Source organism: Crocodylus porosus, unplaced genomic scaffold (genome assembly GCF_001723895.1).
Source record: "Crocodylus porosus isolate Cpor-Errol unplaced genomic scaffold, CroPor_comp1, whole genome shotgun sequence".
NCBI classification, from domain to species: Eukaryota; Metazoa; Chordata; order Crocodylia; family Crocodylidae; genus Crocodylus; species Crocodylus porosus.
In genome coordinates, this window is record NW_017728949.1 from 8,497,529 (window position 1) to 8,524,867 (window position 27,339).

Below are 27,339 nucleotides of genomic sequence, written 5' to 3' on the forward strand. Positions count from 1 at the left end.
TTCTATTTAGTGAGGGTCTTAAGCATGGACCTCACTTTAAGCACACAAGTGCTTGTGTAGATTTCAGTAAAACTGTACTTAAGAACCTTGCTGATTCCTGGTCTCTTATTAATCCTGATTGCTGTCCATGGGAATACCCAGAGAGCAAGGTGACATTCCATCTGAATATGTCATAGTTTATTTCAGTAGGAGCATTGGACAAATCACTCTGTGGGCCTTGTCAGACATTAATTTAAATGTGCAGTGGGATCTGGGGTATTTATCCTGGATCCCAAAAATCTTGTGTCTTGATATGCCAGACATTCAAAATCTGACAAGGCAGGATGCGCGATTGTTGGGATCTAGGATAAACTTCCTCATTGTGCTTGCAGACCTATAAAGCCACGAAAACTGGGCTATGTGCTGCAGCTTTAAAGGTCCCCAAGGGTGGCTTTGGGATACACAGCAGAAAACAGCTTTAACACTCCATGTGTTCATATTAAAGCACAATGCAAACCAGCCACAAAGCTGTTTCACATTAAATTCAAATTGGAACATCTTTGTGACTGGTCTGCCATTTTGATCACATGCTAAATTGATTGAAACTGGCATTTTACAGTTTGTCATGTGATTAACACATTAATTATGCGATAAATGCAGCATCTGCCTAGAGCCTTTAGTATTCTGCTTTGTCAAGAGTGAAATAATCAGTATGCTTGATGATAATATAATTACATTAGCACTGTACTGGGATAGGTGACATTACCCTATTTTAGAAATTTAAGTGATCAAATATTGTTATTGTACATTTTGGCCTATCAGGCTACATTTTACTGGGGAAAAAATGAAGACATCCCTCCGTTAAATTCCTGATCTAATGTACAGAACTTAAAATACCTAGATAGTAACATTATGCATTGCTCAACTGAAGGAGAAAAGCTATGTACCCAATTGCCACAGGCAGCTCAAGTAGTCTTGCGAATCTACTAATGATCAGCCCTATAAAAGTTTTTTCAGGATAATTTTCCAAATTAGATTCCTTACTAACAGTTAGTCTGTAATATCCTCAAGGTCAGTGAAAGAATTTTTTCCCTGAAGGGCCTTCATGTATTAGAGAAACCGGTACGCTTATAAAAAATGTTGTGCGCTTTGTGAGCTCATTGATATATCAGTCTTTTCACAGCCATCTATCACCCAGCACCATCTTCACTTCCAATGAGTTTTCAACATTTATTTTGCTCTTCAGTTATCTCCAGATGGGAAACAATAGCTTTGTAAGACATTTTCAGCTCTCGCGTTAAACATTTGTCAAGAAGGGAAATGATGCTGTTAAACATTCCAGTGTATGCCATGCCATTTGGCAGCCAGAGAATAACACATCCTTTCTCATTCTAAGATAAGTTCACTCACTCATACCTCCAGTACTTGAAATGGGATGGAGGCTAAAGAACCTACCTGAGAAGTTAAAAACCTAACTTCTACATAGAGCTGAAAGTGTTATGGAAGAATAGTCCTGCTGAGCTTTGAATTTTGCGTTGTCTGTTGGTGTTGATATCACCTCCTTTTTCCACCCCTCAAAGAAGAAGAAACAGTACACAGTCCAATGGCCGAGGAAAAGAAACCAGCAGCCCTTCCTGGAAAGGAACTGGGGAAAGAGCATAGGCCTGCTGAACCTTCAGACCAGGCAAAGGGCCTCAGTGAGGGCCAGCTGGATTCTGGGTCGGAGGCCAAAGTGTATCACGAAGACAGAGTGCTAAGTGCTGCACCCACCTGGGAAAGAGTAACAGTTGTCCAGGAAGTGTCCTTGAAAGTGAAAGCACCTTCCTTGGCTGAGGAAGGTGTGTCCTCCTTAGGATTGCATGTGTTTGCTGCAAATAAGTTCTTCTCCAGCTTTCTCCAGTGCTTTCTAAGGCTGCTTCATTTCCTGTTTTTCTCATTTCTTATTGTTACTGCTCTTGTTATTATGCTTGATGAGTGTGTAGTGGGTAATCTGATTTGTGTGGATGCTATCTGACAACATGGTTTCCCACCACTACAGCTAATTCCTGATTTTTTACTTTGCTGTGATACAATATGCTTTGTAGCTAAGCTGATACCACCCTGTAAGCCTTTTTTTCCCCATCTCAAATGTGTTTGCCAGTCACATTGCTAATCTATGTGTATATTTTTTTTTCTCTTTGATGCAGAGATTCATATGATTTATTGACTTTGACTATGACATAAAGAGGCTTAAGCTATAGAAATGTTTTTGTTTGCAGTGTGCAGTATTTTTTATGCTTCAGTGCATTCTGGTTTAATTTCCTAAAGCTGTCGCTTCTTATGTCATATCCGTGCCATTCATTGCAGTCTACTCTTTCCCTCTTTGATCATTGCTAGAGCTGTGAGTTTTCATTTATTTTACCCTACTGTAAATGTATAGCCCAACTGGAATACCTTGCTTGGGCTTAACTCCCATGATTTCAATGGGATTTTTTTCCTTCAGAATGAAATACAGGATTGGGCACCTACCATAAAATTCAGAGATGCTTACTCAGGCAAAATCACTTTTGAGATCAAATTTTTTCCTGAGTAAAAACTAAAAACTTCAGGTTTTGTTCTGTGGACACCATTTCTTTTCAGTAAAGACAGATTTTATTGTGTTAAGAGGTGCTGGTTTTGGTAGGCTACCTTTCTAACAGAAAGCCTATGCTAGTAGTTTTGTTTCGTCCAGTTGATTTAAAATGAAATTCCTGTGATATTAAAAATGCTTATTAATGTCAGTGGTTATGCTGCATCAGTACTGTATAGTACAAGTGAACAAAGGTAACATTCATTTAGTTAATCTCACGGTGACATTACTTAATAAGCATTGCTTTTAAAGGCACCAAAACCCACCACCACAAGAGCAAAAAAATATTAAAAGATACAGAAGAAAAAATAATTGTACATGTGGACTTTTTATTTTCTAGTTACAATGTTTAGAAAAATGATTAAAGTTTTAAGCTAAAGGTAGCATACCTAAATATTTTACTAATGGTTAACAAATAACCTATAAATTGTTGAATAATGTAGTAATCAGTCCGGCATGCTGTCCTTATAGAAATAGTTTCATTGGCTTCAGACAGAACACTTAAGTGAGTAAGGAGAGCCAAATTTGCCCAATATTTGTTTTAAAACTTGGCTTAAAAGCACTTAAAATTGTTCTTTTTAATAGATAACATTATAACTTTCTGCAGTACCTGACATTGTATCTGTCTTAAAATGCACTAAGAAAGAGTGGTCATTAACTACTAATAAATCACTTAAAAATTCTACTCTTAACACATTACCAAAGAATATTATCTAAGAATATAACAATAACTGATATAAGAATAGCACTTTATTTAGTTTTAAAATATTTTAACACTCCGCAACTTTCATAAACTTCATTTGAACTTCTTGGTGCTCAGCAATTCTGAAAACCAGGACTTCAAACTTTGGAAATAAAAACAGCCACATATCCAATTCATGTTGTGTGAGATTAGTTTTGTGAGAGTAGCTTGAGTTTTGCAGTTTGCCAAGAGCAAATGTGAAAAGTTAGTAAACATAATAACCTCTATCTACCCTCACCCCATGTACAATACATTTTGATATTTCTTTAGGTTAGGCTACACAGAGAAAAGATCTTATTTAAGACAGCTTTAGATATATGCAAATGCATATATTATATATTTCAAGGATATTGTTCTTTTGTCTAAATTTTGTAGGACTTATTAAAGCAAACCTTACAATGTATTCATATTCCAGTGAAGTATACTTATAAAATGAAGGCTATTTATATTTTTACTTGTTGGATGCAAGTAATGAGTAAGAAGACAGTACTTAAGACACTACTCATTACAATGGATGCAGGTTTTCATATTTTCCTGACATTATAATGTATGGTATTTATGAAACCTTGTACATTAAGAGGAGAGTTAAATGCAACAGTTTAAAACAGATTTCTAAATGGATAGCCTTGCTGCATGCCTGCATATTTTCCCTTTCCCCTGCATTAATTATACAAGATGTTGTAAGCTAAATGACTGCCTGCTATAAGTGCTTTAAGTAATTTGTTGTAAAACCCAAACTACTTCAGATTTACTTACAGCCTCGAAGATGGAAATCCAAGACCAGGAGGGCACAGGCCCTTTCACAGCTGAGCCATTAGACACAAAGGAACGTGAATCAGAGAAAGACATTAAGACTGGTGAGCAACCTAAACATGATGCCTTAGTTCCACAGCCAGCAAAAACAGAGGATACAGATAAAAAGGAATCTCGTGGAAAAGAAGAGGGAATGCTTCCCACTTTCTCACAAACTTTGGATACCGATCTGCAAAAGAAAGGAGAAGTAAGTTCTACAGAACCTGATTCAACTGCAAAACCTTCTGTCTCTCAAGAACAAAGGGACTTGTCCACTGAACAACCGAAAGAGAGTAAAGCAGATGAAAGGAGTACAGATGACTCAATACCTTCAAGCCAAGTGATTCCCTTAAAATATAAAGATGACTTTAAAGATGTCCAAGATCACGTCTCCATGCAAGGAATAAGTTCTTTACCACCAGAATCCAAAGTTGATGTGTCGGATACTGTCAGAAAAGAAGCTCCTTCAGAAACATCACCAGCTGTCCCACAGAAATATCAGATTGAAGACAGTTACAAAATAAAACAAGACTCTACTGAACAACAAATTGCCAAAGATTTTGCAAGAGAGGAGGAACGGCTCTCCAAAGACAAAATAGAAACTCTAGAGGCACAAGGAGTCTCAGCAGTGACTGTAGATGCCCCAATTGCAGAAGAAAGGTCCACCGAGAAATTTTCTACTTGGGGGGAAGAAAAGGACATGACAAGAGATGAGAGTGATGAAGATGAAAGATATGATTTCCTTGATGGACAGAAGTCCAAGGTATTAGATGACAGTAATTTTTTTACAAAGTCTGAAGAGAAAGGACTTGCTGCAGACAAAGAAATTGTTCAAAAGGAAGGTGAAACTAAAAAGTCACCTGATAGTCTCAAAACAGAAAAAGAAATGGATCAAGCTAGAGTTTCAGCAGCAATAGATGCCAAAAAGGAAGAACAGGCAAGCGTAAAGGCCCCCACAAGCACATTAAGCCATGAACCTGTAGATAAAGTTCAGTTATCTAAAACAGCAGAGAAAGCTCCTGATGCTCTAAGCTTAACAGGTGAAAAAGATCCAACTCAAGAATTTTCTCATGAAAAAGATATAAAAAAGGATACTAAGGAGGATAATATCTGTATTGCAGAGTCAGCTACTCATGAAATACAAGCAGAAGAGGATAGGTCAGGAATGTCAAAGTATTTTGAAACATCTACTTTGAAAGAGGAAGCAATAAAAAGTGACATTCAGAAGCAAGGCAGTGATTACTATGAACTAAGTGATACTAAAGAAAGTGCATACAAACCTTATCATATAGATTCTCTATTGTCTAAAAAAGAGGAAGATGAATTAGAGCCAGAAACAGATCAACACTCCAGTGCTCATGAAATAGGGTACAGTACTCTTGCTCATACTTTTCCATCTGACAACTCAGAGGAACCCAGTTCACCAGAAAGAATGTTCACTATTGATCCCAAGGTATATGGGGATAAGAGAGATATCCATAATAAAAATAAAGATGATTTGACTCTAAGCAGGAGCTTAGGACTTGGAGGTAGATCTGCAATTGAACAGAGAAGTATGTCAATTAACCTGCCAATGTCTTGTCTGGATTCTATAGCTCTAGGATATAGCTTTGGTCGGACACATGATCTGTCTCCACTCGCTTCAGATATTCTCACTAATACTAGTGGGAGCCTGGATGAAGGTGATGACTACTTGCCAGCAACGACCCCAGCATTAGAAAAAGCCCCTTGCTTCCCTATCGATAGCAAAGATGATGATGATGATGAGATTGAAGAAGAAAAAGCCATGACAGAAGAAAACATTCAGGGTGAATCCCTGGTTGAGTCACCTTTCCTGGCTAAAGATTATTACAAAAATGGGACTGTAATGGCTCCTGACTTGCCTGAAATGTTGGATCTAGCAGGCACGAGGTCTAGATTAGCTTCTGTGAGTGCTGATGCAGAGGTGGCTCGAAGGAAATCTGTTCCTTCTGATGCTGTTGCAGAAGACAGTGGTACAACCCTGCCTCCTGTGACTGATGAAAACCACATAACCCTAAAAGCTGAAAGTCAGCTGGAAGATTTAGGCTACTGTGTCTTCAATAAATACACAGTTCCACTTCCTTCTCCAGTCCAGGACAGTGAAAGTTTAACTGGTGAAACATGCCCTTTTTATGAAGGCATAGATGAAAAACTGAGAAGAGGTCTACCAGCTGACCTGTCTTTGATAGAAGTCAAGTTGGCAGCAGCTGGAAAGTCCAAACCAGAATTTGCTAGTGAATTTGCTGGTGAACAAGACTTGAGCCAGCATATATCTGGTGACTCAATGGTCCTGGTAAGGGAATATGAGCAGGAGAAGAAAGGTGCTGATAAACTAGATACTCTGCTAGAAAAAAGTGAAGAACAGGCTGATGCTAAAGAAATGGATGCCATTAAAAGTAAAGAACATGAGAAAATGAGGCCTGATGCAATTATTGAAGTGAAAGAAGAAGGTTTGGTTGATAAACTTCATATAGCTGGGTCAGACAATGCATTAGCTAAAGTGATCACCAAAGAAAAAGATATTGTTTCTTTATTTATTGAGAAGGAGGAAAAGTCTCTTAGTGTTGTTCCAGAGGTGGCTGAGGCAGAAACACCACAAAAACCAGATTATGATGCTATAAAACATGACCTGGATGTTGCTGCAAGGCAAGTAGATGAAGAATATCAGCGTCAACTAGATAATAAGATCAGTGCATTTGTTACACCTGCTTCAGAGCAGGACAAAGCTTACGTAAAAGGAGCAGACTCTGAAATAGAAGAAGCTCCAAAAGACCAGACTTCATTATCGAAGGAACCAAAAGAAGCAGATGTTCTCTCAAGGACTGAGCCTACTCATGTAAAGGACAGCACCAAACCATCTGAAACTGAGATCAAGGAGAAAGTAACTAAGCCTGATCTGGTGCATCAGGAAGCAGTTGATAAAGAAGAATCTTATGAGTCTAGTGGAGAACATGACCAGACCCAAGAGGGCTTGAATGAAGAATCTCTAAAAGCAGATGACAACAAAACAGAATCTCAGAAACCTTCTGTGTCAGAAGAAGATATTACATCAAAATGGCCAGCGAAGGAACCTGCCCTTGAGTTCCCCATTTCTGAAGCTGAGTCTGTGCAGGAGGAGACAGCTGAAATCCAAATGGAGAGCATACCACAACCTAAAGAAGAAGCTCCTGATGCAGCTGCAAGACCCACGGAAACCACAGAGCAGCTGCCATATGGTCTAACAGCTGAGACTCCAAAAGAAGAAGAGCATGAAGAAGGAGGAGGAGAGGAGGAGAAGGAAGAAGAGAAGCAACAATTCATAACAGAAATGCCCCAAGAAGCAGACTTGAAGACAGCTGCCAAAGAAGAAGTGCCAGCTGAGGCCGGCTTAGAGGAAATGCCTGAACTAAAAGGGGTTATTGAGTCTGTTGTCACCGTTGAGGATGACTTCATCACAGTGGTGCAGACAACTGTGGATGAGGGTGAATCTGCTTCTCACAGCGTGCGCTTTGCTGCCACACAGCAGGAAGAACTGGAAACAGGAGACTCTCAGCCTGAAGAGGAAGTAGATATGGAGGAACCAGCTGACAGCCAAGCAGAACTCAAAGAAGGCTCGCCAGAAGCTCCTGCCTCACCTGAGAAAGGAGAAATCCTGCTTACTGATTATAAGACTGAGACATATGATGATTACAAAGATGAAACAACTATCGATGACTCCATCATGGACACAGACAGCCTCTGGGCAGATACTCAAGGTGTGCATTATCCTTTTATAAACTTTTTTTTTGCTTCCAAATAGACCATAATGACTGAAAAGAGTGTAATAATAACAGTAATAGTAATTTCAGCACGTTTCCAAAACATGGTAAAATACTCTGTCATTTTTTTTAAACAATTTGCTGCATTTTCATTTTTTTCCCTTCCACCAAAGTTCTGTTAACATTTGTTACTAATCTTCTTTTTATTCTTATAATTTGCTCTGATCCTACAGATGATGATAGGAGCATCATGACAGAACAGTTAGAGACTGTTCCTAAAGAGGAGAAGGCAGAGAGAGAATTGCGAAGATCATCTCTCGATAAACATAAAAAAGAGAAACCTTTTAAAACTGGGAGAGGCAGGATTTCTACTCCTGAAAGGAAAATAGCTAAAAAGGAACCTAGCACACTCTCCAGAGATGAAGTGAGAAGGAAAAAAGGTTCATTTAACACTCCCTATTACTATATTTTTGCTGTTGTACAGTACTGCAAGGTTACACTGTTGTAGAAGATGAATACCTTAATCGTACTATCTGGAATATTTTTTTAAATCAGATGTACAATTATGTAAAAGAAAAGGTGCTAGGCTCACCACTCCATCACTCCAGCTTTATGCCCAGGTAGCTCCTTGGGACTAGGTAGCACATCTGAGATTAATGCACTAGTCCTTCACCTCTGCCAACTAGGATTAATTCATTCAAGTGGAACCAAAAGCATCAAACTGGAGTAACAGAGCGGTAGGTCTGGCCTGTGGTTGATGTGTTGTCATGTCAAACTGTTTGGTGTTTTTTTCCTGATTATGTGCTTTTGTGTTTTCTTGTTCATAGCAGTGTATAAGAAAGCTGAACTTGCTAAAAAAACTGAAGTTCAGGCCCACTCTCCCTCCAGGAAAATCATTTTAAAACCTGCTATCAAATATACTAGACCAACTCATCTCTCCTGTGTTAAACGGAAGCAGACAGGTGACTGTGTCGTGTTCAATTATGCAATGTGGCTGGCAAACATAGACTTTTTTTTTTAAAATCTCATTGCTGTAGCAGCTTCTCTATTGTTTATTTTTATGTTTCCTCCAAGAATATCAGCCTTCACAAACAAAATTGCTTCTTGGTGTTTTGTATCATTCTTCTTTTTTTTCAAAACTTATTTATTTATTATTTAGCAAAGGCCATGATCACATATGCTTGTCATTGCTCGGACTTCTAAGTGCCGTGATTGTATCTTGGCATCGTGCTTTAGTGTGTTGTTGTAGGAATCCCTATTCTCATTATTTTTATTTTACTTATTTTGTTTTCTGGTGGGAAAGTGTTGATAGCTTAAACCATAATATACATTTCCATTTCTTTCTTTCTTTTTTTTTTTTTTTTTTTTGCTTTTTTCTCTCATGCATAGTAAGAAGTCTTTCGGACCTATATATTATTCATTTATATTATCTGCATTGGCACTTCCAAATCTGTTACTGATGTTTCTGCTGTAAACTCAAAATCCACAGAGAGAATCCAGCCACATGCAAGTACAAAGCTGAGAGAAGAAATCTGGGGTCCAGCAAGGAGTGCATTACAGGAAAAAATGTTTTTCAAAATCAGAATATTGGGTTGGGGTAGATGAGAAAAAGAAAATTAAACTATTCATTTGATATCTTAGGTGACATGTAATTTTTTCTGGAGTTAGAATATTGAGTTTTTCAATCTAGTCTCCTTGCTGGTGCTGTCATTTCAGGGTGGAGAAATAAGTATTGGATTTCTATGTGTATTTAAAAAATAATAATTGGATCTAATTTTCCTGTCACGTAGTTTGACACCTCCAGTTACAGCAATGCAGTTGCTCCAGAGTAAATGAGAGGAGAATTGTGCCTGTCTAGCATACAGATAATATACTAAAATAGACATATTGCTGTTTTCATGGCTTAAAAATTAAAAGTGGTACTCATTACAAAAAATGGAGCACCTAACATCTTCACTTCTCTGCCGTCCTGTACTCTACATACAGTGTTGTAGGTGCCTTGTAAGGTCTATCACTAAATCTTCTATAAACATTCCTATAACCTCCTTGTCAGGACTGAGTAATGCTGAAAGAATCAGATGGGAAACCAGTCCAGTGCTTGGGCATGCTTTTCCTGTCATGTGTTGTTGCTGTTTGGCCCTTATGTTAATCTGTAGGGGAATTCCTCATGTTAATGTAAAACAAAACCATCAAGTAGTCAAAAATTTAAAAATACAGTGCAATAGCAAAATCCAGGTTTATTCAAACTTAAAGCTGAAAGCAAATATAAATGCTTAGTGCATATCACCAGACTTTGCAAAAGAACAGAATCTGATTCAATTTCATGGCCTTGAGAATAGAATCAACCAAAAACCAAGATCTGAATATACCTGAAATTTGGAGTAATTTTGGTCTGGGTATGAATTTTGAGGTTTGGATGCATCTCTGAAACAGATTAACATGAACCATATTGCTAAATGAACAAAGTCCCCAGAGCCTAACTTCAGTATATCCTCAAGACTATGGATAAAAACCATAGTAGCTCAAATGTTCTTCTCTCTGTCTTATATACAGTAGTGTGTTAACTCTGCTGAGTGCTACAGCTGAAGGTTAGGGGACATGGAAGCTAAGTACAGACAGTCAAAAAGCTGGAGGCTGTATCAATTCAATAGGCACAGGTTAGCATAAGCTGCATAGACTGAACAGATAAGGAAGTGAACAGACATTCACTTTTGATTCTGAAAATGCAGCCACATGCCTGCAGTGGCCCAGGCCAGAAGCTGGGGGGCACTAGAGCATGTCTGTCTGCTTGGCTGGAGCAGACAGCTTGAGCCAAGGCTAGCCCACCCACCCTGGGAGTGGGGGCTTGCAGGGGAGGTGCAAAGAATCCTGGGATGCTGGGGGACTGAGAGTTAACTTGAATCTGGAGGGAATCTGGAACAGAAGTTCAATAAACTGTTTTAACCTAAATCAGTTAAGTCTGATACTACATCCATCCAGGTTTATCTTAAATGAGTTTTAGCCATTTTGAAAGCAGTTTACATGCACTAAACTTCTGTTGTTACAGCTTTGAACTAGTTTCCAATCACTTATATGCAACTTCTGTCCCTAGCTGGAAGGGTATCTCATAGACCTGTCCAATAGCCAGCCAGATCTACATTTGAACACCACTGGGGCTGTACTGACTTACACTGGGACTGGATTGGTCCTCAGGCATCTTCAGGATTAGGAAACTGAGAATTTCAAGTCAAAATCAACAGATTTGGGTTTTTTTTCTTCCTAGATGATGAAATTAAGCAACCACTTTAGGTCAACATCCATTCCCATTGAAAGCAATGAGATTTCTTGTTGGCTTCAGTGTGGGCAGGATTGCATACTTAGCCCAAAATGTCCTCAGAATCAATTCTGAATAAATCAGTGAATATTCCAACCAGTAAAAAAAATTCCAATGAGCCTTATGTACTTGGAAAAATAAATTTGTTCAGAGAACAACCAGGGATTTAGTGTTTGTATTAAACGCTCCAAATCCATCCAGGTTTACACCCCAGTGATACAATAAATGAAATATTGCTATATATCTGTGTAATTTCAGTGACAGACAATAATTCACAAGTAATTTTGTAGTAATAATTAGTAAATAAATATACTGAATGTGGAAGAGTAGCATTTTCAATAATTATGTTTTTAAAAGACCCACCTCTTTGCAATATTAATAGAAAAAAGATGACACAATTTTGGAAAAAGGCAATTTATTTCATCATCTGGATTTAAGTACAGTTTGCACTGTGTTTTCTAATTGGCTGAAGTGATAGGACACTGCTGCCTTTATGACATCACATCATGGATGTCATACATTACCCAGAGCAGTTACTTTGTTTTGAACTGAGGCCAACATGCGTTAAGCTTGTGTTCCTATCTTAAATGTTATAGTCAATTCCCCAAGGTTAAACATGTTTCTTGTGTGATTAATCTGGTAGCTGAGCACAAAAGGACAGTGTGAAGTCATGATCCAGATAGTTTGTTCAGATGGAGGAGTTGTTATGCTTTCAGGTAAGTTGGTGACAGCTGTACAACAGTGATCTTCATTTTTATAGCTGTGGCTGATTGGAGTTAAATGCCAAAAGAAGAAGGAGAAACATTTTTCCTGTTTATTTTGAAGAAAAACAACAGCAGTAACAGATATGGTAAAATGTAATGCAGGCATCTTGTACTGTACTTATTCTGCTGTAAAATTCAGAACTAAAATTATCAGTTCTGTGTTCTCTCTCTCTTTCCTTCTCTCTCTCCTACTACCTCGATTTAAATTCAAAGAAAAAGGACAAGGCAAGAACATTATTTAAGATTGCAAAAACACTGAGTGGGAAATGCAGCCTTGTGGGCAATGGAGATTTGTTGCAGAGCAGCAGGATTTCGTTCCACCCCACTGCTACTGGCAAGGGAGTGTGCTACAGTTGTCCAGGACAAAGGAGAAACAATCACTGCTACCCAGATTTTGTAAATGGAGGACAATTGGAACTCTAGCTAAAGGAAGTTGTTTGTCCCCTCACAAACATGTTCCAACACACACTCAGAAACTGGTACTGTGCTACTTAAAGAGGATCTCACAAACAGCTGCATCTCACAAGGCACACAACAGTACAGCATGCACATAGTATCTCAATTTCTGAATAGGACTTAAACTTTTCCCCAGGAGGGAATCCAGGCCAAACATTATCAGTTTTGTTTCCACTGCAACTAAAATAATTGTTCATTATTTCTTTACAAAGAGAACACTGAAACAATATATTGGTGTAGATAACAGTGGCTTGAATACTGGTGTTGTAGATAACAGTGGCTTGAATACTAAAATAAACTAAAATCTGAAGATGTAGTTCACTTCTGCATTACTTCAGTTTTATACCAGTGTAACTCTGCTAACACCAGTGTAAAACTGAGAAATTAATGCAGCAGTAAATCTGTTACTTTTCATGTAGACTTCTTGGTCAAAATTTTCAAAAAGTGTCTAGTGTTTTTTTGGTGCCAGTTTTCAAGTACCTGAAAGGGGCTTGATTTTTAGAAGATGGTTCAGTATTTTCTGAAGACCAGGATCCTTTAAGTTGTCTTAGATTGGGCACCCAAAGCCACTAATCACATTTTAAAAGCTCAGTCCTAGATGAGTGGTTTTCAACCTTTTTTTAATTGCAGACCCTTAAAAAATTTTGAGCGCAGGTGCAGACCCTTTGAAGTGTAAGTGTGGGTATCCACATACTTTTCATTTATCATAGTCATCTTTTACAGACCTCTTAGACATAGTCTGTGGCCCCCAGTGATCTGCAGACCATGGATTGAAAACCACAGCCCTAGATCATAGACCAGTATGAAGTGGAGGATATAATTTTGATTAACTTGCTTGAATTCATAGATTAACTAGCCCTATCACAAATATGTAGAAAATGAATTAATTTAAGCCACTCTGAGCCTTTTGGATAGGGCAGGATATCAATCTAAATAATAAATAAATACATTTTAAAGGTGGCTGCATTTGCTGCACACAGTTTGCTTAGCCAAGCTCATTCTAATTCACAGTCTAATTCATGAGGTTATTGTTTTGCACATGGCTTCAAAGGCAATTGATTATATTGAAGGTATCCTGGAGATACAGATTATTATTTTTAACCAACAAGTCTTTTTTTGGGTCTCACAGCGGCAGGTGGTGAAACAAATCAGGCTCCTGGTGTATTTAAACAAGCCAAGGAAAAACTTTCAGTGAGTAAAATTGTCTTCTCCTCATCCATCTCTGTAAACTCATTTTTGTCCTGATTCTGTAGTTTAATTTTGTAAATGTGTCTTCCTTTCAAAATTCACTTATCATAGCTATTCATTATTGTTTTTATTTAAAATCATCTTGTACACATAATTGCTGTCAATTCCTCACTTCACTGCTGTCACAGGTAAACTGTATAGTTATGATATAGTTCTGATAATGGTTTAGCAATCTGATGTTAACGCACAGGCTTGGAACTGTAATAAAAGTTCAATAATGTTAAACACTGAGAACCAGCCCCTCAGCTACTGTTAAACAGCATAGTTCCTTCAGGGTCACCAATTCACACCATATGATGACTAGCTGTTATCACTGGATTGTTACATACCACAAGAAAACCCTGCCTTGTGATTGGCTAGACAGTGTCTTATGATGCACTATTACTTTTCTTTTGCTATTTGCTTCTTCAAAGGTAACAGATTTCTGGAAAATATTAACCAATACTATCTGTTACACAGATGGGTGCACTCTGATCAGTTCATAAGGCATTGCTTGGACTTCTAATTTCCACCTTTACAATGTTAACTTTAAACAGTGTTGTTAAATTCCAGGTCCTCCCATATTCTAGCCTACCTCCAGACTTCTTTGATTTCATTCCCCTGCTACACCCCTGAATTTCCTCCAATCTGCTAGAGGGTAGGATTTGCATCTTTTTCAGGCTTCCCTGCTCCCTAGCCCTACTCTTAGGACAGTTTTGTAACCTTGCCATTCCAGCTACGTAACTCCCCCAATTTAACGTCTTTGAAATCGACCCATTTTTCAGCCCAGCTTACTGCTCCCAATGCAATGACCTCATAATAGTTCCCTAGCTCCTCCATAACAGCAATGTTAGCATTCCAGCTTAGTAAGCCCAGTCACTTTCAAAACTTTCATACTCAACTGCACTCACGTATTGTACTTCTGAACAGCATTCAGGAAGAGCCAAGCAGTTCACGATTCCTGGAAAGACCCATAACCCCAATCCAGCAATGAGTGTAAAATATGGTCTGGTACATGTAAAGAAGCATGCATCATGACTACCTGTGTTTTAGTAGCCTGTGAAATAAAGTGCAATTTCCACCTTCCATCTTCAACAATCTGACTCACTACAAACACCAGTTCTCCTTGTAAGGGCCACATGTAGCTCAGTCCTACAAAAGCAGCCTGCATTTAAAGCAGTAGACATTCTACCAGAGACCAAAGGTAGCATATGACAAGAGTTAAGAAATGAAGATGACTGTGGATAAATCACTGGTCTGTGATTCAAGTGATCTCATGTCAAGTGATCTCTACCAGAGACTTCCTGTATAACCTTTCAGCAATCCACTTAATCTCTTTGAAGCACATTCCACTACTATTACTTATGCAGAGTAGTGCCATACTCCTCAAGTCATGTGGAAGGAAATCTATGGCAGAGTAAGATGATGAACTTAGATTTTCTGAAGATACATCTATATGGCAAAATTCAATGTGATGTAGCTCTAAACAACCAGACTAAGTACAGTCAAAAAGCCAAAGGGTAAATTGAGTCAATCATCACAGGTTAATCTAAGCTGCATAGATTGAACTGATAAGCAAGTGAACAGACATTCACTTTTGACTCTGGAAGTGTAGCTACATGCCTGCAGTGGCTCAGGCCAAAAGCCAGACCATGCTGGAGCACGCCTTTCTGCTCAGCTGGAGCAGACAGCTTGGGCCAGGGCTAGCCCACCCACCCTGCAAGCCGGGGTTTGTGGGGGAGGTACAAAGCATTGTGGAATGCTGGGGGACTGTGAGTTAACTTGAATCTGGAGGGGATCTGAGACAAAAGTTCAATAAACCAATTTAATCTAAATCAGTTAAGACTAATACTACATCCATCCAGGATGGCCAAACTGGTTTTGGCCATTTTGAAAGTGGTTTATGTGCTCTGAATTTCTGTTGTGTTACAGATTTGAACCAATTTCCAATCACTTATACCAGTTTATGTGTAATTTCTGTCCCTAGCCTCAATGCATGTTCCAGCATTTAGAAGCAGGGTAGTTTGGTAAATTAGCTTGAGTAGAGCTTTGTGCTAATTCAGCCAGTATTTGAGCTAGCTTGTTTAGGGCTAGTATGAGTATCTCTAAGATGTGATATGTTGTGCAAGGTAGATATACCCTAAATCCCAAATGGCTGCATTAACACAAGTCCATCCTTTTTCTTTAACTACCAGTATTCCTATTTAAAGATAGGAAAATACTTTGCAAAATATGGTCCAGATTATATTTGGGAACCACACTGTATGTGCTTGTGCACAGTAAAATTCTATTCAGTATAAGAAAGAAACCAAGGCAGAAGGGCAGAATCCAGCCCTTTGTGCTTTAGCTCCCCATCTGTAATAGCTTCCTGACCAGTTCAGATAAATTGGTTATTGTTTAGACCTTAGACTGGTAGTGCTCAGCTCTTTCAAAGTACCTAAACTTCAGCTAGGTGTCTAGTGAGTTATTCAGAAGTACCTAATGAGTTATACAGAAGTGCCTCAGTGCATTAAGCACCCAACTCTTGTTGCCTTTCGGTATCCTTACACATCTTTGTAAATCTGGTCCAGCATGTGCTGAATGGATATTAAAAAATGGAATGATACAAAACGGAATGTGATAATTTTATTAATCTTATTTTCAATTTCTACTTAAACTATTTGCCACTGATTATACTCCTTCATATATTGTACACAGTTGAATAAAACACGTTTTCTCTATTAAAAAATTTCTGTTCATCGTGCTGACCTTTCATCTCTTAGATCATGGCTCTAGAGTATGGTACCAAATTGGTACAGTACTGCATCACAAAAGTCCAATTTGATAATGCAGTAGGACTGAAATAATCTCTTTTGCTTTGGAAATTAGAGAGTCTCCAAGGCAAAGTATGGGAAATTCTGTTCTTATCTGTTTAATTTAGCTTTTATTTTGAAAAGGTTCATGGGTTCATTCCTTACTTCACTTCAAGTGACTAAAATGAGTCTCCTGTGACCTGTGAAACTAGACCACCGTAAAACTGGTGAAGAGACTCAGGTGGGCTAGGGACATACATTCAAAAGCCTGAGCCTGAATTGATTAAATCTTTGCAGGTTAATCTAACCTGGCTAGGGTGAATCACTTTGTAACTGCACAGACATCCCAGAAATGCAGGCACATGCCTGCAGTGGCTCAGGCTAGAAGCCAGGGGGTGTGAGAGCAGCCCTCCCTTCCCTTCCACAGTGGTGAGCTGAGGGGCGTGTGGCCAGGCCCTGGCAGGATTAGCGGGGGCCTCCCCCACCTCGATAATACAGCATTTATCAGCCCATCAGAAAACAAACAGCCTCTCTTATTATTTCAAACTCTTCTTAAACAAAGAAGGAATGGGGGGACATTACTATTTGAGCTTTGATCAGCTCCAAAAAGTCCTAAACCGACACTGCTGTGTGCCACAGCAGGGACTCTAGCCAGCAGGTGGTCTGCTTGCTAATGCTGAGGTTTCTGTATAAGGCAGAGGGTATGGGGGAACCGTGTTTAGCAGGGAGTGGGGAAGGGAGGGGGAAAGCAGGAGGAAACCAGGCAGACATTGCTGTGCCTGCAAGTCTCTGTCAGAGCTGCAGTCAGGTAGCAGAGGGGAAGGGCCAGCCCTGCTGTGAAGCAGAGAGCCCCGCCCAGCCCAGAGAGCATGCTGGGATGCTGGGGAACTCTGATTTAACTTAACCCAGTAAGGGGTCTGGGACAGACATTGCATAAATCAGTTTGACCCAAATCAGTTATGTCTGATACTACATTCAACCAGGTTTATCTCAGACCAGTTTCAGCCATGTTCAAACTGATTTATGTGCACTGAACATCTGTTCTGTTACAGGTTTAAACCAGTTTCTGATCACTAAACCAGTTTATGTGTAATCTCCCCCTAGCCGTGCAGTATGTCTTAAATAATATATCTGACAATACCTCAGTTTCTAAGGTTTGAATGTAAACAGGATTCTTTCAGTCCTGCTAGACATTAATTGTTCAGCTCCGCAGATCTTATTCATTCTGAGTAGTATTTACATATTTGTAGTTCCAGTGGGACTGCTCAATAATTTCAGGCATATGTAAGTAAAAATTGAGGAATCAAGCCTTCATTGCAGGGAAAGTGGCTTTCAGTCATTCTTTAAAGTTATATATTATACCCCTGGGAGAGAAAAAAAGTAGACTCAGATTATAAACCCCTTTCATTGATGAGTGTTACTAACCTAAGTAGCCATCTTGACTTGAACTACTCACAGGAGGAATTATCTCACTGTTGTCACTAAAAGATTCAAAACCTGACCTATTATGACTTGCTCATCTTTCATGGAGTTTAATGATTACAATGTATTATATTTCACTGGATTGCACATGTAAAAATGGCAAAACAAGTGATGTTACCATGTCTTTCTACCTTTTTGAATAATAAATGTACATTGTTTTCTAAGCCTCACACTAACACAATTTGACTATAGAGGAAACCATCTGCGAGGACAGAAAAAGGTGGTGGACTTGATTTTAAAAAGCAGGTGTTGTCTTTACCTGAAGCTCTGCACCTGCAATGAATGCATTTGTGTCTGTAGTTAACGGGATAATAAAATGAATTTAAAAACCTCTCCCCTCCTTTCCCCCCCCCACTCCGAAATGGAGTGGTATTGAGGCCTTTCATAGAATTAGTCCCTTCTCTTTCATGTGGGTCTTAGAAGTTTATACATACTGATTAAGACAAGGGAGAAGCTTAATTCATAGCTTGGCATTTTTTTCTTTATCCATTTTACATGCATCTTCCTTTTGGTCAGCTTCATGTTATCTTTCTTTTGTTTGTTTTCTCATGACTAGACTTCCTCTTTGTCAAAGATTCCTGCCTCAAAGTCTAGAGCAAAGTCAATGCTTCCTCCAAGACCCAGCTCAGCTTGCTCACTAACTACTAAAAGAGCTACTTTTCTCGATACAGACAGTTATTTTGTACGGCCCTCCTCAGCGGGCCCAAGAGACTGCTTGCCATACTCAGAATCAGATACTAAGGTAAGGTAGCAGAGTTAGTAGAGAGGGTTAGCTCAGAGAGTTTTATAGGTGACTTCTTCTGTGGACCTAAATCACTCACCACTGAATCTTGGTAGCACACAGTGATATTATTTGGGAATACTTGTATCATGTAGCAGGAGAATTGGGAACTGGGCTGCAGAGTATAAGCCACAAAATAGATAAAAACAGACAAGTATGTTATGAATTCTCCAGACTGAATTCAGTGGTGACATCAATGCCATATACACGTAGAGACCAAACCTCCCTCCACTGGGAATATAGGGGCACAGCTCCATTGACTTCAGTGGAGCTGCATCCATTTGTGCAAGCAGTGTGTCTAGTGTCTAGTCCCTGGTAGGAAGCTAGTTGTAAAATAAGTAAGAAAGTACAGCAGCCCCAATTTGTCTTTCAGTAGGAATAAAAAAGGGGGATTTTCAACCATTTACTATTCCCTGAAAACCATACTTAATTGCCAGAATACGAGGACACACCTCTCAGGAAAGGCAGAGACCAGTTACACCAAGCTAAATTTGACAGTGCCTATGTAGAGGTTGAAGCAATGTAAGCTCAAGATGGAGCAGTCTGCTTTGTCTTTCCTTTCCCCCTTATGGATGGCTTTTCATTCTCATCCCCCTATACGATCATTTAATTTGCTTTACACACCCATTGAATGCCAGGTTGGCAAACATTATGCTCTTAGCCCCTTCCAAATTTATATCCATTTTCTGACCAACCTACACTTGGTGAATCTTATACCAGTTTAGCCCATCAGTGTATTTGGCCCAATGATTACCAAAGGAGACTCTGCTCATGCCTGGTTGCCTTTGGTTGTCCATCTCATAAGTGCACAAAATCCTTTAATTTCCTGTGATATCCTCTGGCCTAAAAAAGGTAAAGAAGCAGACACACTGATATAATATAAATATGAAAAATTTGGGCATAAGAAGGAAACAAGCTAAGCCTCCAACAGGTCTTATTAGATAATTCAATCAGCAGCTGAAATTTTTTTCTTCATTTTTTGTAAAATATAAAAATTTAGTGTCTCAAAATGCAGCAGTTTTGCATTCAAAGCAAGCAATTATGTTGATTATTGTGCCTTGTAGGAGTCAAATTCTGCAATACCAAATTTATGTTTGGATAACATACCAAAATTATGTTTGGACCATGTATATTTGCTTCTATTTTCATGACCAAATCCCTTTATAGTACATGACCTTTTTGGACCTCTTGTCCCATGGCCTTAAAACCAAAATTCTCCTTTAAGGGCCAAATCTAAAGCACACTGGATTTAATAGGAAGTCTCCCTCCCTGACTTTGTTGCAATATAAATCAAGATACAGGAGATCATCCCCATCCATTGAAGTCACTTGGAGGTTTACATTGACTTCAGTGGAGCAAAATTAGACCTTAATACAAGTGGGGTCAGCGTAGTGGGAGAGTAAGAATTCTATTTAAAGTGGAGCTATGAAAGAAACGGAGGAAAGTTTACCTTGAAATAGACAGCAGGATGTTTAAGGGATGGTAAAAATGAGTTTGCTGGAAGAATTTTTGGCAGTGCTCTGTATTGGTTGAACACTATTCTTACTGAAGTCAGAGAGAATGTAACTTTTCTTGAGAGCAGAGTCCTGCCAACACCGAGCACTTTTGAAATCCTTCCCTTAAGATATTGTCAGTTTCAATACTAGATATTGAAACGCAGCAAAGCTGAAGTGACTTACCCTACCTGATGCACCATGACCAGCCAAACATTTTCAGAGCTTCCTGCATGAAAAATAAACAATGGATTGTGCTAGTATTAAACCAATGGGAAATCATGTTCTAACATTTCATGCATGCTAAATGCAGCCATTTATTCTCTTTTTTTGCTCCTATTAGGATGGAGTAACCAAGAGTCCAGAAAAGCGTTCATCTCTACCAAGACCTTCCTCCATCCTCCCCCCTCGGAGAGGTACCTCAGGAGACCGAGACAGAGATGAGAACTCTTTCTCCCTCAATACCTCTATTTCTTCTTCAGTACGACGGACCACCCGTATGTTTTTCTGCAAGCTAACACTTCCCTGATGCTGTTGGTTTCATTGCCCGGCTATATCAATCACCCAACCAGTAAATCCATTCCTTCCTTCCCTTTGCATTAAAATATATGACTGAGTTGTACTGCTTGAGAGCAGACCCTGCACCTCAAAGATTGGACATGACAAGAAAATCCCTTCATGTGGGTTTGTGAGTTGTCTGAAACATTCAATACAGGGCTGTTTTAAACAACAGCAATAAATAGATCCAAACCTCCAATCAGTAGTACAGATTTAAAACAGAAGTCTCATGATATGAAGAATCTGCTAGTTAATAAAAAGAGTCATACTGCTCCAGTTTAAATGGCCTTCTAGTGCTCAGTCAATGCCAACGCAAGACCTTGCTCAGCATAAATGTATAGTTGTCACAAAATATGGGCAAACTAGTAGAATGACTCTTCAGAAGAAAGATGCAGCTAAACAAAATGGTCTTTTCATCAGGAACAAGTCTATAAAACCATAAATCAAAACAAGTTGCCATAAAACTAAGGAAACATAAATGAAGCTCCTTTACTAGTCTGGAATTCAGCCCCAGCCTCAGAACCTGGATAGAGTATCTTATAGATTGCTCTCATTTCTGCCTCTTCAGAAGCCACTCTTACAGCCATTTCTAGAGGAACGTAAAGAAGTAAGATAGTAAAATCCCCTGAAGACTGTTAAATAATGTTCCTAGGTCTCCATGGGGAAAATGCAGATCCTCTCTGTACATAATGACTTCTGGATGGCACAACAGCCTATCCTCCTGGAAGGCCATGAGTGGATTTTCCACAAGGGACAGAAGGCTGAGAAATAAAAAATAAGTATGTCAAGAGTACTTTTTTGTGGGAAAAACCTACTCTATTTCAATCACAGTAAGACAGTCTTGGTTGGGGAAAAAAAGAGCTTATTTTGGGAAAACTGGAGGTGAGGGTAAGGCCAGTTTAATTTGCTTAAGTTGTCATGTATAACAAAGAGACTTTCTCCTTGGCCCCATAAGCAGCAGTCTGATCCAAATACATTGAAATAAATTGAATGTTACCATTAACTTCAGGGGGATTTAAATTTACCATTTTTCAGCAAACCTCAGTACATGCAGGTATGTACTGCCAGAAAGGACAACATTTAGACCTCCAACTCTGCTTGAAAGTTTAGGTTTTTTGTTTTGTTTCATGTTTTCTTTCCTGCTGCCCAGATTAATATTTCTAGAATTTAAATTGCCTTGGCTAAGCCTTGACACAAACACCTTATTGAGGTGAAATGAGTTTTCAGCTCATGCCTTGGATGCTTGCTAGTTGTATGCCTTTAGACAGCTTTCTGCAAGGCTGTCTGAACAGGGCACATTCCCAGTATACAAATTTTTCTGGAGAAAATTCTCTCCATAATGACAAGGGCTGGGCATGCATTTGCATTTGACAGGGCCACTACAAAATCCCCCTTTTGTTTGTTTGTTTTTCCCCACATGTGTCCATAGTATGAATGTGACTTTAATCTAGGTATTCATGTAGTAATCATCTTATTAATTCTCCTAATAAAACAATAATGATCTAGATACTGATCGATAATTGGTATAAATAGGTCAAAGGAATTATGACAGTTTGTATCAGACAAGTATCTCAGTCTTATTAAATTACTATGGATACAGGGTTACTACATAAGGTTAATGATCAAAAGTAGCCATTCATTCCAAATCCACTGTTCAAAGTTTAAGAACAAAATCATCTCCACTGTATCTACTATTGCCTAATGTCCACTGACAATAAATAGCAATCTTTTCACTGACTTAAATTTTGGTGTTCCATAAAAGATTTTTTGAGAAGTATTTATCTGTGGAGTTCTTGTTGTCCATAGAGACACTATGAAGAAGACACAGATGCATCTGTGTAGTTATAATACTGCCTTATCTTCCATGTAGGATCAGAGCCAATTCGTAGCAGAACAGGAAAAAGCGGGACTTCTACACCCACGACTCCTGGATCTACTGCGATCACTCCTGGTACCCCACCTAGCTACTCTTCGCGTACCCCAGGGACTCCTGGGACGCCCAGCTATTCCAGGACACCCCATACTCCTGGAACTCCCAAGTCTGCTATCCTAGTGCCCACTGAGAAGAAAGTAGCCATCATACGCACTCCTCCCAAATCTCCAGCAACACCCAAGCAACTACGAGTTATTAATCAGCCTCTGCCGGACCTCAAGAATGTCAGGTCCAAAATTGGATCAACAGAAAATATCAAGTACCAGCCAAAAGGGGGACAGGTGAGAAATAGATTCATATATGGTTGATTTATTCTAAGTGCACCACAATGGGATTAGTAGGGGAAGGGATTAATAATCAATTTTGAATTGATTTACAGATTTTAAGCAGAGTGTTACTGGTGTACACTTGCTATTTAAGTGATTTTAAACTACAGGGCCATGATTATCCCCAGAAAAATATTAAAGTGAAAACCAACATGATTCAGAAAATACCTGACCATTTTTATGAGTAACAAGAACATGCAGAGTTTTTTATACTTAATGCTAATAACAAGTTTGGGAAGGACGTTAAACCTTCAGACCTTCACCCAGTCTCTAATTATTGGAAAACAGAGTGAGGTCTAATGGGAATGGCAGGTCATCTGACATCTGACTGCATAAGGTTCTTATACTTTCTTCCGACACTTCTAGTACCAGTCACTGTCACTGGCTAGATATTAGACTGCATGGACCACTGTCCGCTTTCTGTAGAACAGTCTCTCCTTTCTAAGCATTGTGGAAATGTCTGTACATATATCCATAGAGGTCAAAGTTATTTGCAAGCAAGCAAGATTCCTGCAGCTAAAAGAGCATTACTATATCTTGTAAGATAAAGGAAGTGGCAATTAGTCTTATTAATGCTTAATGAAAAAGCTACAGAAAATAGCCTATTCCTTACAAAGCTGGAATACTGGATCAGAAAAATTGAAACCTGCAACAGGCTTAAAACTTGGACCAAATTCAACTTTTTTTGAGGATGTAAAAAATGTGGTTTTTTTATTTTTCATAAAATACTCCTGTGAACTTCAGGTTGGTTTGTGACCCAAGCCTCTGCAAAGTACACTGCCTCTTCAGTTCTCACTAACTTCATTAGCTGAAGGCCCACCACTCCTACACCGTAAGTGGTCACTACTCTTTTGACTCTGGGTCCAGTTCTATGGCCTGTTAACGCATAGAGAGGAAAAAGTACAAGACAATTTATGAGATTCGCACTGGATCTCAGCAACTGCATCCTGATCCTGCCAGGTTCCTTAATGACACAGTAGAGTTCTTAGCACCGTGCAGTTTGGGGTCTGTAGCAAACTCATCAAATAAACCCAGTAAAGACAATGTATCACCACATACATTCCTTCATTGATCTGGACAGGTTTGTCTGCAAGTATTGTTGATACTTCATCTGCTACTTTACATGTGCCATAGCACGCAATGTAAAAGCCATATACAACTTCAGTAGAGTCCCTAACAGCTTTCTTTCTTGTAAATATTGTGGCCAAAGCTAAATTTCCTTAACAGTTTTGCAAAGCTACAAGGAATCTTTGCTAAGATGTCAGAAAGAATCTGTGAGTAGTTGTTTTGCTCATTATTATAAGGAGTTATCAGGTTTGTAGATGTACACAATGAAAAATGTCAAGCTTCATTTGCTTGCTGTGTGTGGTGGTGTTTTCAATTATTTAGTCTTTGAGCCCTCACAATTTTGCCTTGTTTTTCTGCCAGACACTCTGCCCCTTCTGCATTGAGATGTTTTTCTCTCATGTAATATTAATTCTCCTTCAGTGCTGTAGCAGCTGGCAATTCTTTCTTCTCAGGGAGGGTCACAGGGGAAATTTTGTGGGTGAATATAATGTGATTGAGATGACAGGATTTTTTATACTTTATTTCTTAATTACATGTGCCTATTAAACTGTGGCTTGGGCAACAAAAATGACTCACTCAATACTTCCTTTATGCCTTCCCCATATCATTCTTGTTCTGTCTAAATGAAAGGGTTTTAGTTTGCTTTTCTTTTCTTGTTCAGTCTTATAGATTCAAGTGATCATAAAAAAAATGTGAAACCAGGTTTTCTTTCTTTTTTTTGGTCACTGCCCTCCTGTATCATGTCTGGCACTGAATATTCCAGTGGCTGAAATGAACTGCTTTCTGCTATCTGCTTTGACTGATGAAATATGAAACAAATAGAAGGCAGTTTGAATTTTATAACCTGAACTAGAAGTGCTGATAGTAATAACCATAGGAAAAATATATCTGGGCAAATAAAGTAAGCAAAAATGACGTAAAAATTACAGGAGACACATAGATATGCAACCCTAAAGTGTCATTTGGAAAAAGTCTCTTCCCTTTGACTAGAGGCACATCTTAACTTAGCACAAGGTCCATTAGCTTACAGCTGTCCTAGGGAAAACAGTAACATTGTGATGATGCCAGAGTATGAGGTGCAGGGCTGAAGAAGTAGGCAGTTTGAATACTAAATAAATCAAGAAAACACAGTTTCTGTTTTGAATTTCATCAGCAACTCATCAGCCAACAAATGTATTTAAATTCAGCTGTGTCTCACTATTTTAAAACAGCTCAAAAGACATGATGGAAAAACAGATTTCTGGCAGGGGGGAGTTAATGCTGCATCATATTAAATCTCTACTAGTTGTATGTGGTCTGAGACATGTTTAATTGGCATTCTTCATTACCAAGAACCAAAGGGGTCCTCTGCCTTGTAATCTTAACCAAGTGGTGGCTGTCTGGATTTCTCCTTATAGAAAAGTAAGAAGAAATGCATATCATTCTTGGTAAAGCTTAGAGACGACATGGTTTTAGCACCACATCAGCTATGAAGGAAATACTGCACTTTCAATCGTAACCCATTTGCCTCTGTTATTTCTATGATATCTCAAGGGGAAGAGTGGGAGGGAGTTGGTGGGGGGCTAGGGGGAGGAAATTTGTTGCAGATGCCAAGAGTATTTTTGCTATTTTGATGTTTTCGTCTCAAATTTCTGCCCATGGAAGTGAGAAGATGTTTGTAAACAGTTTAATTATACCAAAGGACTTTGATTTAATCTTTTATATAACAGCCCTAGGATATATGTTAGGTCCCATATGCCAACAATCAAGGAAAAATTCTGTTAAAAAAAATACTAATTTAAACCATTGCCTGGATCCTCAGCTGCTATAAATTGGCTTCCTTGAAGTCAGTGGATGAGGTCTGTCAATCAGTCTAGGTTCACCCAAGTCAATACTGGGCACTAGGGGTGTGTAAAGCGGGCCCTATTCGATTCAGATTTAGGCCAAATCAGGGACAGTGATTTGATTCATTGATTCAGATCATGGGCCCCATTCGATTCAGCCAAATCTGAATCTAAAGATTCAATGCTGATTCAGAGAATCAGTGATTCAGACACAGAAACAGATTTAAAAGTTTTTTCCACATACCTTGAGGTACCAGACATGGCTCATGATTGTTGTGATGCTGGGGCAGATGGAGCATCCCGGAGGAGTTCGGGGGGCCCTCCATGTGCTTGGTGGTGAACCCAGAAGTGAACTGGAAGTACTTCTGGTCCACTTCTGGGTCTGCCGGGAAGCGTGTTGGGGGTCCCCTGTGCTCCCCCCCATCAGTGATCAGCCGCAGGGGGACCCCAGGTACCCCCCCAGAGCCAGGAGGCACCAGTCACTAAGCCAGACGGGTATGGGAGGGACCCCCCGAGCACAGTCTCCAATAAACCCAGAAGTGGACCAGAAGTGCTTCTCGTCCACTTCTGGGTCTGCTGCTGAGTGCGCTGGGTAGCCCCCCGCACTTCTGTGGGACACTCCATGCACCCCAGCATCACAGCATCCACGAGCCACCTGCTACCTAGAGGTATGTAGAAAAACCATTTAAAGCTGTCTCTATGTCCGAATCTCCAAATCTTTCTGAATCTCTCCAAATCAATTTGGAGAGATTAAAGGGTCTCCTGATTTGATTTGGATTTGGAGATTCAGCCACCAAATCGGGCTGAATCGCCACCGAATCAAATCAGGGACTGAAGCTTCACACAGCCCTACTGGGCATGTTTACATGGGGTACCACATCACTATAGCATATGTCGAAGAGCTACAGAATGAAGTTAAGGAAGTTTTTGTGGAGGCCAATATTCTGTAAATGTGACTCGAAATGCCTTTCAAACAGCTCTAAAAAACCTCGAGAACAGGGAAGAAAATAAGTACTGAGAGTCAAATATGTGCTGCTTCACCAGTAGTGTTCCAGGAGATTAAGAGGAGTCATCTCCTAATCCATCCCAGTAACACTGTAAGGGAACAGCCCACAGCCACTACTTTCCACGAGTGATTAACAGGGGAAGCTGCTGGTACTGCTGGCAGCACCGATCTTATGATGGAGGGGCAAATCTGGCCGGGTCTGGATGTGGTTCTGGCTTCACTTTGCATTTACCATTAAGCAACCCATTTCCTTAAGGTGTGGCCCACTGGTGAGTGTGCCCCTTTAACCACCCTAGAAAGATAGGTGTGAAATGAGATTCTGCTTTTAGTTGCAAACACTTTAAAGTGTAATTTAAAAAACTACCAGCAAGGCAAGCTAAAGAAGCATTTTCTGCCATGTTCTGGTTCTTGTCAATTAAATGAAAATTATTGTTTGTA

At 39.3% G+C, this 27,339-nt stretch overlaps 1 protein-coding gene across 18 annotated transcripts in view; it reads left to right on the forward strand.

Annotated features, from left to right (window-relative positions):
* The window catches only part of MAP2 (microtubule associated protein 2), a 364,315-nt gene that overhangs the window by 312,605 nt on the left and 24,371 nt on the right, over positions 1–27,339 (forward strand). For 5 of the 18 annotated variants that reach the window (XM_019553948.1, XM_019553947.1, XM_019553954.1 and 2 more), the window contains 8 exons: positions 1,560–1,817; positions 4,076–7,876; positions 8,113–8,319; positions 8,707–8,841; positions 13,542–13,603; positions 18,470–18,655; positions 20,531–20,684; positions 22,616–22,959. In XM_019553948.1, coding sequence (XP_019409493.1) covers positions 1,560–1,817; positions 4,076–7,876; positions 8,113–8,319; positions 8,707–8,841; positions 13,542–13,603; positions 18,470–18,655; positions 20,531–20,684; positions 22,616–22,959 — 5,147 coding nt within the window. The remainder of the gene's footprint in view (positions 1–1,559; positions 1,818–4,075; positions 7,877–8,112; positions 8,320–8,706; positions 8,842–13,541; positions 13,604–18,469; positions 18,656–20,530; positions 20,685–22,615; positions 22,960–27,339) is intronic. The other 13 variants (XM_019553955.1, XM_019553959.1, XM_019553956.1 and 10 more) reach the window with 9 other exon arrangements.